This window comes from Phascolarctos cinereus, unplaced genomic scaffold (genome assembly GCF_003287225.1).
Source record: "Phascolarctos cinereus isolate Bilbo 61053 unplaced genomic scaffold, phaCin_HiC Scaffold_3;HRSCAF=262, whole genome shotgun sequence".
NCBI classification, from domain to species: domain Eukaryota; kingdom Metazoa; phylum Chordata; class Mammalia; order Diprotodontia; family Phascolarctidae; genus Phascolarctos; species Phascolarctos cinereus.
The window spans coordinates 80200283-80214879 of NW_027555736.1; the positions used below are offsets into that span (position 1 = coordinate 80200283).

Genomic DNA, 14597 nt, shown 5'->3' on the forward strand with positions numbered 1-14597 from the left:
GTGTAAATTCATGCAAGGCCATGAGACTCCTCTCCATGATACATTTTCATATATCGGGAAGCAGGGCCATGACCACTCCTGCTCTAGGTGTCCATGGCTCCCTTTTAGGAGTCTACTGAAATGACTTATGAGACTGATGGAGAAAAAGTAAAGCATATGAATTGAGCATAAACATTTTGAAAAGTACTTACTTCTGCAGCATTATGCTGATTTTAAAAAGGTATTTGGAACTGCTATTAGTGTTTGCTAAAAGGAAATGATAATTCTTTAATAAGAGCCTGTATGTTTAGGGAGTTTTATCCTTGTTTCTTAGGATTTTATGTGGAATATCTCATTTTCAATACTTATCATTTTTGCATTGGAAATCTTTTAAAATGCTTTCCTCTGTACTTCAGAAATATAAATTTTATGGACAAGTCATTATTATATGCTCCCCTAGAGATTCAGTAACAGTAATTTAAACAGTACTGTCTCATTTTTTGCTTCTTCCAGTGGAATTTAAGTCAGAATCGAAGGTAGAACAACCTAAATATTGTTGGGTAAAAAACACTGTTGATTTTCCTGGTCTCCCCTTACCAGTCCTCTAATGCTTTTCTGAAAATCATTTGTGGGATTTGGAGACCTGGGTTCTAATTCTACCTCTAACCCATTCTGTGACCCCAGACAAGTCACTCTCTTCTCTGGGTCTCAGTTTCATTACATATTGAAAAAGGTAATTGGATATTTATGTCCCTTTCCTATCTAATTCATAATATTTTTGAATGGACTAGGTGATTATAAGCAGACTGTAAGTATTAAATATAAAAGAAACAACAAATCCCTCTGTATTTTAGTCTGTTGTAAAATATGGGGACTTTCCTACCGCACAAAGAAACTGCCACCTTTTAGTTGTGACTTAAAACTTACTCAGAGGCTTGAGTAGGAAATTGACAAATTATTGCCACTTTGCAATTCTTTTTTTTAACCTACCAATAAGATGCAGAGAGGGTCTAAATGTCTGTATTTGCTTCTATAATGTGGAATAAGCTTTTACTGATTTAAATGATTATTGGAATGCATGGGGGGTTTCTTTGTTTGCTTCTAAACAGGATTGCTGAACTATTGCATAATGTTTCACCACTGCTATGACCTTGTTTCAGAAAATGGCAATTCTAAATTGAGACTAATAATCTCTCCGTCGCTCTGTCTCTTTCTCTCACTCTGTCTCTGTCTCTCTGTCTCTGTCTTTCTCTTTTGGGTAAGAGGGCATATGCTAAATTTCCTGGGGGCAGGGTTGGGGTACTTTTGCTTCGTTCTTCTCTCAAGTTCCCAAAGGGGTTTTAAAATGAATGATCTCCAATCTTTTGGTAATTGTTAACACACTTTCTATTGCTATGTGGTATAATTTCCTTCTAATAAATGAATAAATGAAAAAACATTTATTAAATGCTTACTGTATGCCAAGTATGGTGTCAAGGGCAGGGGATCTAAGTAGAAAAAGCAAGACTGCTGTCAAGGAGAACCCACTCTTGCTGAGGGAGATAATACCTAAGAGCTTGGCTTTGGGGTTGATGGGAAGAATGAAATACTCTTTTGAGAATTTTATGACCAGTCTTAGGGTCATTGGAGACCACCTGGCAAAGCCAAGAGTAAAAATCAGAGATTTAAGCTAAAAGCACCATTTCCAGGAGACATATTTTATGAATCTTTTAAGCAGAATAGCTAAGTATCTGGCTTCTGCTATTTTATTAGTCCAGAAGTGATTGTTCCAGCATTCTAGGAAGCTGCCAACAAAGACGATGTAGCAGTTCTGAGTACTTTAATATAGGAGGAATCAGCATGGTTATATAGTAGAACAGAGCAGTAAGTAGACTGTGAATCACAGAAGCTGAGAGCCAGGCCCTATTTGGCTACTGACTGGCTGTGTGACCTTGAACAAATCACTCCCTTTCCTTGGGATTTAGCTTCCTCTCCCTATAAAATCAAGGGGATTGAAGTGGTTAGCCTCTTTCAGCTCTGAAATTCTATGATTGATTGAAGCTATCTATATCTCTGTATGGCTAAGATGGTGGACTGACCATAGTAGGACCTGGGCCATGGAAATTCTCTTAACTTTTCAGTGCCTCAAACAACTTTCTAACAGTGTTACGAGGACTAAATAGATCTCTGTATCTGTATAGAGAAGGGAGTTCCCTTTATTTTTGAAACCACATGACCTTTGTGTATGTGTGTTGTTTTGTTACTTGAATCAAAAGGTCAAGGTGAGAGATTAAATGTAGAATAAAAACTTAACCCAGAGTTGCTTTTATAATTCTGGTATACTAATACATAATTGAGGTCTGCTAAAGTCTCAGAGCTTTATGACAGAAGCCTCTGGCTTAATCTTAGGATTGGGTCCTGGTTCTGAGATTTTGCATATGCATATTTTATGATTTTATTTTTAAAGCCTCTGTAATGGTTGTTTCCTCTAACAGATTTAAGATGTAAAACCATCTGTTTTATTGCTGTTTTAGCTCCTTGGATATGTTCTTGTCTTGTAATAGTTGTGAGGCTATTAAGTTGAACATTTAGGTTTTTTTTTTCCTTTCTGCTCACCAACATCTATTTATTTATTTATTTTTAGGACGCATGGGAATAAATTTCCATCACCCAGGAACAGATAACATTATGGCACTTAACAGTAAGTGTTTGTCTGACATAATCTCTAAAAATAGGCGTTGTCTGCATATGTTTTCTAGTTTTTGCAGTTGATTCATTGTGATTCAAAGCCTCTGGTGTTGACTGTCGTCCTTGACTGTAGATTTTGGATGTCACGTGGAATGCTAACGTGATTAGACATTAAACATGTTTTGGGGATTGCTCTTTGGGTATGAATTGGACTAGATGGTTGCTGAAGTCTCTTTCAGCCCTTCAAATTCTGTGATGATTTAAGTGGCAGCAGACCTGAAGATAACCAGCTACAGGAAAAGAAGATGAGTTTATTGACTGCTACGGTAGAGTAAATAAGGTCATAGGAAGAAGACTGAGTGAAGCCCATATAGATATCTCCAGTGGTGTCTATTTGTTATCAGGCTCATTGCAGGTCACTCATTTTCACATATTCTGTGTTTCAGATACATGATCCGCTTTGCCATTCCTCACACAGGATCTTCCGTGTCCTGTCTATGTTCCCATGCACAGGGCTACCCTCTGTGCCTGGAATGTCATTAACCTCCTCACTTCCACCTTTTAGAATTCTTGGTTTCAATTCAAAGGGCACCTCTTCTATGAAGTCTTTCTTGATTTCCTCCTCCTCCCTGCACCTAGGGCCTCTTTCCCCCAAATTAACCTTTGTTTATTATTCTGTATGTATTTCTGTGTATACACATTGTCTCTCCTGATGGAATGTAAGTTTTGTGAGGGAAAGGCCCCTTTCACTTGTCATTTTTGATTTTTGTTCTTCAGTTGTATTCGACTCTTTGTGATCCCATTTGGGGTTTTCTTGGCAAAGATGCTGGAGTGGTTAGCCATTTCCTTCTCAAGCTTATTTTACAGGTGAGGTAATGGAGGCAAACAGGGTTAAGTGACTTGTCCAGAGTCACACAGCTAGTGAGTATCTGAGGCCAGATTTGAGTCTTTCTGATGCTAGACCCAGTGCTCTAACCACTGAACCACTAACCTGTTCCTTAAAAAATTACATCCTTGGAACCTAGTCCAAGACAGAGTCTCTTAAATACTCATTGGTCAATTGTCAGTAAGATGAGTGTTGGCCAACAGGCTATTTTAGGCTTGGCTTTTATACATTTGTGGGATCACCATGATCTGGTTCTCCTTACCCAATGCATGTTCAAAGACTTTTTGTTCACTTCACCCAGGAGTGACCTCTTGCTCTGGATAATCCACATAGACTAACCAAGCGCAGAAGGAAATAACCCAAAAAACAAAGTGACTATTAATTGACAGTGAGAAATATATGGGATGTCACAAAAGTCTCAGGGCAATTTCACACCTACTAAAGCTTTAAGCTGCACTAAGACTTTTGGGACACCCTGTATCTTTCACCTTATAGCCCCCCCTCCATCTTTTCTTCCAGCAGCATAGATAATAGAAATTGCTTAATTGAATATTTAATGGTTTTTGCAAGCCACTTTGAGCACTCTTTGGCCACTTTAACATGGGTGGAAGCATGGTATAGTTTAAAGAACAATGGTGGCTTAAGAATTGGGAAACCTAGATTCATGTCCTAATTAGGTTAGTAGCTAGGAGTATGATCTTGGGCAGACCAGCTCACCTCTTAGGAGTTCCCTTACCTCCAAAATGAAGTATCTAGATTTATCTCTGAGGTTCTGTGAGCTCACCCATAATTTACAACCACATTCATGAATATCACCTATGTGTCAGTAAGTCCTGAGGAATGAAAACTCAGTATTTGTCACTCAGGCCTATTGTAATGAGTCTTATTATGAAAAAAAAAAAACCAACCCAAAGATGATTAGAAACTGCTTCTCAAACCTTGTCCTGCTGAGCAGATTGCCAAGGCAAGCACTCAGACCCTACTTTGACCAAGGAGAAATAGACTATGGAATGGTGTTGGTACTCACAATTCTTCAGTAGGTTGTCATTCACAGAAGGTTATGGTCATGCTATAGTTTGGAAGCATCACCCTGATCCAGATTAAAAATGTTGTTCCTATCTGATTTCAATGTGTTGATGTAGAATAAAAAAAAAAAGAAGGGTATAAACGTGTTTGGTGTTCTAAGTCATTAGGCAGCACAGAGCTCCTTCTGTACAGCTTAGTGGTCCCCGTTTCTATTTCAGTTTGACACCAAATTCTCAAAGCATATGGATTTTTTGACTGATTTTTGCATTAAAGTCATTGCTAGTAAATGCTTTTATGCCTGTAAGTTCACAAATGTAACCTGGAAAAAATTATTTTTATCTTTAAAGCCCTAAAGATAAAACTATTTTCCCATGAAATTTAACAGATGAAATTGTCAACCACTGACCTTCAATTTCTGCAGCAGGAAATTAGGAAAGTGTTTTTACTTTGTTTTTCTCAGTTGAGAATAAGAAAAAGATGAGATTTGAGAACTATACAAACCCCAAAGGAGAAATTTAAACATTTCCTATAAAAAATTCTTGGTAGCTTTGCCTTTTTTTCCCCCCTTTTCGTATCTAAATATATGTTGCTGCTACTGTTGCTGTTTTTAAAACAGAATGAATCAGTAGGTTAAATGTGTGCTTCATAGAGCTTTTGGAAATAGTAACTCTGGTGTAATAATAGAAACTTTATTGTTTGTTATCGTTATTAGCTTACATGAAGTCTCCAAAGGGACTTTTCAAGGTTTTGTTTATTTGAAGACTTCAGCTTTTAAGTATAGAACAAAAGGACTTGGAGTCTTCTTGACCCTAATGGCTTTCCCTACCACCTGTGACTTCTGCCTTTGGAAAAATGCCAGTTACTTGAGTGTTGATTAACTAAACTTTTAAACTGTCATCAGCTGTTTCTTGAACGGAGTTGTAAAGAGGCAAAACAAATTATTTTCTTCTTCAAGGTAAAGCTAAAATGAAATCATTTTATTAGTCATAGGATCATAGAGCTGGAAATAACCTTAGAAAGACAAATAGTCCACTTCCCCTCATGTTACAGATGACCAAACTGAGCCCCAGAGAGGTTAAATGTCTTGCTCCAGGGTCATATTGAAAGTAGATCAAGCCCAAATGTCTCTTTCTAAATCCATGATCCAAATTTTACACAACTATTCTGGGCAGAACTAGTAAGTCGAAGTAATAGAAATTCTAAGACCAAGTAAATTTTTACTTGTATTTTACTTAGCTGGAACCAATACATTTATTAGTCACACTTCTCTGTTGGCTGACAAAATTACATTACTTTGATAAGTCATTCTAAAGGGACCCGAGTTTTTTGCTAGAGATAAGAGTGTAGCACATTTAGGGTACAAGAGCGTGTGTCCCTCATAAAATGAGTCTTATGTCACAGATATTATGACCTTAAAAGGTTTCGTTCACCTGTGTGATTTTAAGGAATGCCATTAAGTTCTCTACCTTTGAGAGAATATTTTCTTTTCCGGTTGACAAAAAGGGATTAAATGAAATGACTAAGTAGAATTACATTCTCCAAACTTGAGGGATTCCTTCCTCTCTCTTTCTCTTTTCCCCCCAAAATCTTACAACATAACTTAATCTTAAATGTGGGCAGCTAGGTGGCACAGTAGATAGAGTGCTAAGCCTGGAGTCAGGAACATTCATCTTCCTGAGTTCAACTCTGGCCTCATACTTACTAGCTATGTGACCAAACTTAACTCTGTTTGCCTCAGTTTCTTCATCTGATGTAAAAGGAGCTAGAGAAGGAAATGGTAACCCACTTTAGTATCTTAGCCAAGAAAACTCCAAATGGGATCACAAAGAGTCAGATACAACTGAAAACAACAACTGAACAACAAATCTTAAATGACTTCTATCTTGATGTATGATTGACTGGGAATAGTTTCCCATAATATTAAATTATTTTTTAAGCCAGTTACTATATATACCTTTTTAAATACCTTTTTAAAAAGGAAACCACAGAGCTGTTAGACTCAACACTTAATCCTCCTCTTCCTTTTGCTACCCAGTTGAATTTTGGGCTTCAGAGGTTAATAGCAGGGGGCTCTGGCCAGACAAAGATGAGTATTCTAGACAAAAACCTATCACAAATCTCCCAATTGGATTTTCATCACATAAGCTCCCTCCAAGTTCAAGGCATGGATCCCCACCGAGTAGCAGAGAATGTAGTTGTTTTGGGATGGTGTATCATTATTGCTTTTACAAGGTACTTCATACTTATTTACAGAACATACAAAAAATTCTGTGCTTTGCTTGTCCCAATTTCACAGAGATAGATCAAATCCTAAGTGATTGTCATCAAGAAGAATTTATTAAACTGCTAAATCATGCTTGGTACCATCCTGGAGATAAAACAGACTTTCTCTCTGCTCAGGATTTGAGCTTCTAATAATAATGCAACATTTATGTAGCCCATTTCCCTCACAAGAAGTGAGTGGTCTGTTTTAGAGATGAGGAAACTGAGGCTCAGAGAAGTGACTTAACCAAGGTCATACCCATTCAGAGGAGGTATGGGAGATGCATTAGGTGTGATTCAGGCAATGACAAAAGGCATAAAAATACATAAGTAAAAATTTCTTGCCTTGTCTCTATATCAAGGAGATAAGTGCATTTGAAGGTCGTTAGAAGAGGTGTTCTAGAGTTTCAGGTTTGGCCAGAGAATGGTTGGGTCAAGCTGTTGCTTGCCTTTTGATTTTCACAGGGGTGGCACTCTGGGTGCTATTTGGGAGGAGGTCCTGATGTAAGAAAGACAAGGCCAGGTAACAGGATATTGCAAGAGAGGAATAGAAGGAATGGATGTGTGTTTAGATGCACATACATGTGCAAAAGAAAATAGGTGCAGGGGGAGGGGGAAGCCGAACTATGATGTCATTGGTATGGGCAACTTTCTGTAAGGAAACTCTGCCAGTGCAGGTATGCAGTTATTCTGCAATTTACTGTCTTAAGTAGTTACTATGGCATTGAGAGATTCAAGATCAGTCAACCAGCAAGCACATAACCATGTTCCAGGTAACACATAAAGTGCTAGGGATGAAAAGACAAAAGTGAAGCTGTCTCTGCCCCCAGGAAGCTTACATTCCTTTCACACCTCATTTTCTTTATTTTTTAATTAACAAGCATTTCTTTTCCCTCCTTCCTCTCTCCAATTTAAAAGAAAAAACCCTCATAATAAATATCCTTAGTCAAGTAAAATTAATTTCCACATTGTTTCTGACCAGAAATGTGTGTCTTGTTCTGCAAACTGAGTCCGTCCTCTCTCTGTCAGGAGATAGGTAGCATGGATCATCACCAGTCCTCTTGGAATTATGGTTGGTCATTGCATTGAGCAGAAATCTTAGGTGTTTTAAAGTTGTTTGTCTTTACAAAATTGTGTATAAATTGCCTTCATTGTTCTGCCTCCTTTATTCCAAACTGATTCATACAGATCTCCCTGGTGTTGTCTGCACTGACAAATTATTGTGTTATAGCACAATAATATTCTATTACATTCATGTCATATTTTGTTCAGCTCTTCCTGTATTATACCCTCCTCCCAGCTTCCAGCTTTTTGCCACTACATAAAGAACTGAGATGATTATTTTTGTACATATGGCTTCAAGGGAGGCAAGGCAATATCTAAGAACATACAGAATATATGCAAGGTACTTTTGGAAGGGAGAACAGGTACTAGTAGCTGGGGGAATCAGTATGTGTTGGGGAAGGACATGAACCCAATTCTTCTAGACTTCAAGAATGTTCTCTTTGTCCCTTATACCATACTATCTAGCTTATTCTATGTAATATTTTTGTTTTCTTTTAAAATTTATTTTATTCTTAACTACCAAATAAAATGAGCATTTCCATTTGCGAAATAGAACAGAAAAAAAGATTATCCATGAAATTGTTGATTTCTATTATGTACAGTTTGCTTTTCATTTTTATATATAATAAATTAAACAACTAACATGTGCATATGTGAATCATCACTCATCAGTATGCTTCTGAATATAGCTGGAATCTGTTAATTCAATATTGAACAGTCTTTGATTATCTCTCCTTTCCCCCTAAAGTTTCTTGCTTTTGAAAAATGGACATGAGAACCTAGTAAAATCCCATTTAATTGAAAATTTGGATATTTAGAATAAGGACTATACTAAAAATTAATTCTACATTCTCAGTAAATGAGTTTGTTAAGCAAATTGATGATATAAAAAAGTTATTTGGGAAAGTGTTTAGACTCTTAGAGAGTAAGTTTTTTAAGTACTCCCAAGCACTTTAGAAAATACCACTAGATGCCCATTGCTGCTAGTATCCTAGCTGCAATTCATCCAAAGCCTTTAAAATCTAGTTCCCTAAGGACCTTTATTAAGTAACACCTTATTAGCCTAGTTCTATCTCTGGTTGGTATTTGGAAGTAATTAAACTGCATTTCTTTTAAAATATTCTATAATTAAGATTTTTCACTGATTCAGCATGACCTTCTTACCAATTAGTCCAAATTACAAAATTTTATTTTAGGGAAAACCCTAAATAGAAAATTGTCTTAATTACAGCTGCAGTTGCATTTGGGCTCTTGCTTGGATGTCTTGCTTCTCCATTTTCCCTTTTGATTTTCTTGAAGGCTTTTCCCCCGTTTAATTTTCACCATCCTTTATCCTAATTAATGATAGAGAGGTTCTAGTAGTGTTGCTGTTGTTGAATGATATTGAGCTTATCATGTATAGCCCTGGAATTCTTACATTGATACGCATGGCCACTCAAGAGATAAGCCTCGAAATATACAAGAAAAGCCAAGGAAATGAAAAATGCATTTTTCATGACATGCTATCAAATAGGCAGCCTGTTCAGTTAGTTTATTAATGCCTGTATAGGCACTGCAGATAAACAGTGAGTTGGGTCTAGAGTTCAGTAGGAGGAAGAAATCAAACTGAAATGCATTTCTTCAAGTGCATGGAACTTTGAATGATTCCAAGGTGTGTTCCCCACTATAAAAGTCATTTTTTTAAAACATAGGTATTCTCCCATGAGGATGTGGTATGGCGATGTGGATCTCAGTGTCAGGAATAGTTATGTTTAGTCTTGCTTCTGATGCCTGCTGGCTGTGTGATCCTTGACAAGTCACTCACCTCTGAGGGTCCCCAAACCAGTCAGAAATCACAGGTCTGGGCGTCCTGTCTAGATTCTCCCGGTCATTCCATGTGGCTGTGACTCATGGAACACCCACAACCTCAGTAGACTTAAAATTGCAGGTGACTCAAAGGACAAAGATTAAGTAGGCTTATACCTTATTAGCTTATTACCAACAATGACTTGCAGGTCAAAAGTGATGTAAAACATCTTTTCAAGGACTTGCATGACCAGAAATGAAGGTGGGCCAGTCACGTAATATGGATGAGGCATCACAGCCTCGGTATTAGACTTGTAACTGTGAAATATCAAAAGATTGAGAGGAAGGCTTCCATTACATTGAGTGGCTCCTGTAGGGAGGATTCATGGAAGGATATAGGCCAGAATTATGTAAGAGGAGAGGGTGTGTCTGTACTGGTTGGTGAATGGGGGGTGGAGGGAGGAACAGTATTAACTTGAGTGAGATCACAGCTCCATGAAAGGTTAAGTCCATCTTGTTCTCATAGAAAGTGTTGGCAGCAAGCTAAAGCTGGCTGGCCAAGAATGGCATTTGGGTAATTGTTCATTTGTTGTGCAGGTTGGTCATCATTGCCATCCTTCCTGTTGTCACTGTTGACTGACTTGCCATAAGAATTGATGGCTAGTATGGTCCTTTCTCCCCAGAGTATCATAAGGAAAGGGAGCATAAGTGTGGCATGCCTCATTCAGTGATATGTCGTCTCTCCATATATATCTGATTTGTGAATGACCCAAAGTGCCCAGCTGCCAAAGGATCCCCAAGAGATCATTGCAGCCAGAGCTGCTGCTGTTTTTGCTGTCTCAAGGAGCCGATAATACACACACACACACACACACACACACACACACACACACACACACACACACACACATACACATACACACATACATACATATACACACATCTATTTGAACCCCAATTTCCCAAGGGACTCTTCCTGGTTTGGGAAGCTGCCAGAGGCCTTCCTTCTTAACTAGAATACTTGTTTCACATGTACAACTGGGATACTTCTCATCATTTTTCCTGCCAATGTGCCAAATGTTCCTCTCTGCTTTTCTCAGTTATGTCTCCAAAGCTGAAGAATATTTGTAGTCAGAAGGAAAACTTTGTTGACCTGACCTCATTTTACAAACATACCATCCATTTTCATCTTGGCTCTTTGCTATTACTCATCATTTTGGGGGGTAACACACATATGTATAGAGATATGGAGATATAGAGAAAGAGAGATATAGATATAGATACACACACACATGCACACACAGAGATACATATATAATCAAAACAAATGTCCACATTGGCTATATTGGTTATATCCTATATAAATACATGTACATATATATGTATATGTACATATGTATACACACATATATGCATATACATATGTGTATATATACATCTATACATACATATGTATGTGTATGCATGTGTGTATGTGTATCTGTCTCAATCTGTTTTTTGAGTCCTCCGCTTCTCTGTCGGAAGATGGGTTGCATGCCTCATCATGTTAATATTAACAACTGGCATTTATATAGCACTATGTGCCAGGCACTGTGCTAAATGCTTTTAAAATATTATCTCATCTGATCCTCCCAACAACCCTGGGAGGTAGGTGCTGCTATTATCATCTCCGTTTTACATATGAGGAAACTGAGGCAAACAGAGCCTGTCACTTGCTCAAGGTCTCCTCGCTGGGCAAGTGTCTAAAGCTGGATTTGAACACAGATCTTTCTGTCTACAGGCCCAGAGTTCTATCCTCTGTGTCACCTGTTACTCATCAATTCTTTCCCTACTCTTTGCCAACCCTGTCTTTCCTAGAATCTCTAGTATGTACAGAGGGGGAAATCAGAGATCCCAGGTTGAAATCCCACCTCTCAAATTTAACATCCTTAGACCTCAGTGACCTCATCTGTAGAATGAGAGGGCTGACCCTTTCCTTTGAGACATTTTGATATGAATTTCCTAATGTCATCATTGCAACACTGCCCCAGCATTGGTTCTCTCATCCTCTCTATTCTCAAATATAATTTTTTTCTCACCTTCTGAATATCTGAAATGAGAGGCAGTAAGGTATTATCCAATGATCTCCAGTCTTTTTTGATCACATGTGATTCATATAATTTATTTGTTCATGTAATTTATAAGTAAATAGACACGTGGTGGGGAGTGTACTTGGGGCAGTTAGGTGGCACAGCGGATAGAGTGCCTCGCCTGAAATCAGGAAGACTCATCTTCTTGAGTCCAAATCTGGAATCAGACACTTACTAGCCAGTTCACTCTGTTTGCCTCAATTTCCTCATCTGTAAAATGAAGTTGGAGCAGGAAACGGCAAACCACTCCAGTATCTTTGCCAAGAAAACTGCAATGAGGTCACAAAGAGTTGGACACAACTGAAATGACTCAACAACAAAAGGGGAGTGTACTTAAATGTTTAATAATGAGAGTATTACTATTAAACATCTTTAAGCATAGTATTTAATAGTTAACTATCTAATCATATTATTTAATAATAATACTTTCATTAAACATCTTTAAGTGCCCTCCCCTATATGTATCAGCGTACTTATAAATTACATGAACCACTATGTTAATTATGTACATTATAAAACTTAGAGAAAAAGTGACAATTTAAAAGGGTTTAGAGGTGAAATAATAGATCATTTGAATCTAGAATCGTTGGAGAGGGGATTCTCTTTGAGTAGGTAGGATAACACAGAACTGTGCTTTGGAAAAATCCCTTTGGCAGCTATATGAGGGATGGATTGGAAAAAGAGAGTTGAGGTAGGGAGACCAATGAGTCTGTAATAATAATTTTTTTAAATGAGAAGCATTTACATAGCTCTTTAAGGTTTGTAAAGCACTTTACACGTATAATGGCATTTGATCCTAACAACCTTGTGAGGCAGATGCTATTGTTATCTTCATTTTACAGATAGAGAAACTGAGGCAGAGAGCAGTTAAGTGACTTGCCCAGGATCACTCAGCTAGTAAATGTCTGAGGCAGGATTCAAGCTCAGATCTTCCTGATGCTAAGTCCAGGCTACTGCTAAAGTCCAGGAGAGAGACGATAAGGACCTGAACCAGGGCTTGTGAGTAGAAGGAAGGGGAGAGATTCAAGAGATGTTGTGGATGGAGAAATAACAAGACTTAGAAACTGTTTGGTTTTATGGGGTGAGAAAAAGTGAAGAGTCACAGATAACCCCAAAGATCCAAACTGGGCAACTGAAAAAACAGTGGTGCTCTCAGCAGTAGTAGGGAAGTTCCAAAGGGGGTAAATTTGGGGGAGAGTTCTAGGACACAGATTGCAACCCATCCACACGTCCTTATCCTGTGTGATTGACTCTGTCCCATAAAAATGAAAAAAGGCAGACTCTTGGTCATACGACACTGTCTAGGGGACAGAACCCACCCTCTGATGAAAGACTCCTGCAGCCTTGAAGTGATAGGAGGAGAAGAGGGGTGAGCCTCCTGGGTGAATGAGTGTGGGATTATCCCGATGGCACCTGCAAAACTGTTGGCTATGGGTGAGTTTAGATTGTAATTTGCATTCAAGGTCACAACTTGACTCAGAAGGGGAGAGTTGAGGAGCTTGAATTACAGAGAAAGAAGGTGGGGGAAGAATGTATTGTGGAATTAGGGTAGATATGATTATGTTGGAGACAAACGCTATCATTGACTCTCAGGAGAGGATGGAATTTGCTGCTTCTTCAGATATGTTCATGACATGGCCCCTGGATGGTAAGCTGGTCTTGGAGTCAGGAACATCCAACTTCTGAGTTATGTATCTCAGACATACTGGTTGTGGGTCCAGACAGCTCTAAGACTACAAGTTACAATGATGCTGGTACCAATCTGCATTGGTAAAAGAAGTTCCCTACACCAATTAAGTTATAGGTCTAGTTAAAAAAATTTTTGGAAATCCATTTCTTCAGAACCTTAGCCCCTCCTCTTCTAAGAATTTTCTGTCTTATCCATTTTCAGAAATGTTCAGGTTTACCCATGTTCATTTTTGGGGATTGATATCATTACCCTGTGTAGGTACCATCTATTCTCTCGACTGTTCCTGACAATGAACTGTGTGTCCCTACTGCTTTTACTATTTGTCTACTTGTTTATTTAACTCCTCATAACTCAGTGTCTATTTTCACTAGCCTCACCAAAAGTATTTCTTGTGAGGTTGCCAGGGTATCCTTTTCTGGCAACCACCAAATGATCTTTTCATAGTACTCATTCTTCTTCACTAACTCCTTCCGGAAACTCCTTCGATAGTGTAACTTCCTGGTTTTTCTCTTATACTGGTAAGAAGCTCCTTTGCTGTTTGTTGGTTCCTCCTCTTCTTTATGTCCCTTGACTGGGATTGGCTGCCAAGGTGGCATTCTTGTTTGCTTACTTCTTTAGTAAACCATCCATTCCTATGGCTTCAACTTAACAGCTTGCTCTTCAGCATCTCTAGATCTAACTCCTATCTGACCTGTTCCATGAGGCCTTTCCTAATTTTCTCCCTTCTCCATCTCCTATTATTAGCCCTCTCTCCTTTTTTGAATTACTTTGAATATATTTTATATTTAATTTGCTCCTAATTAGTGTTTGTATGTGCATGTATTGTATCCTTTATGTAGAATGTAAGCACCTTGAGGGTAAGGACTGTTTTATTTTTTGTGTTTGTATCCCCAGTGTCCTGCATAGTGCTTGATATGTAGTAGATGCCTAATAAATGTTCTAAGAGTTTAACCAAGTGTGGGAAACTGTAGCCTTGAGGCCATATGTGGCCCTCTAGGTCCTCAAGTGTGGCTCTTATACTGAAACCAAATTTCACAGAACAATTTGTTCCTACCCCTGGTTTAATTTAACACTTCCAACTGACCAGACGTCTCCACTTCAATATTCC

At 38.2% G+C, this 14597-nt stretch overlaps 1 protein-coding gene across 10 annotated transcripts in view; it reads left to right on the forward strand.

Annotated features, from left to right (window-relative positions):
- The window catches only part of CPEB3 (cytoplasmic polyadenylation element binding protein 3), a 232576-nt gene that overhangs the window by 103463 nt on the left and 114516 nt on the right, over positions 1 to 14597 (forward strand). For all 10 annotated transcript variants that reach the window (XM_020964190.2, XM_020964192.2, XM_020964191.2 and 7 more), the window contains one exon: positions 2603 to 2659. In XM_020964190.2, the coding sequence (XP_020819849.1) occupies positions 2603 to 2659 (57 nt within the window). The remainder of the gene's footprint in view (positions 1 to 2602; positions 2660 to 14597) is intronic.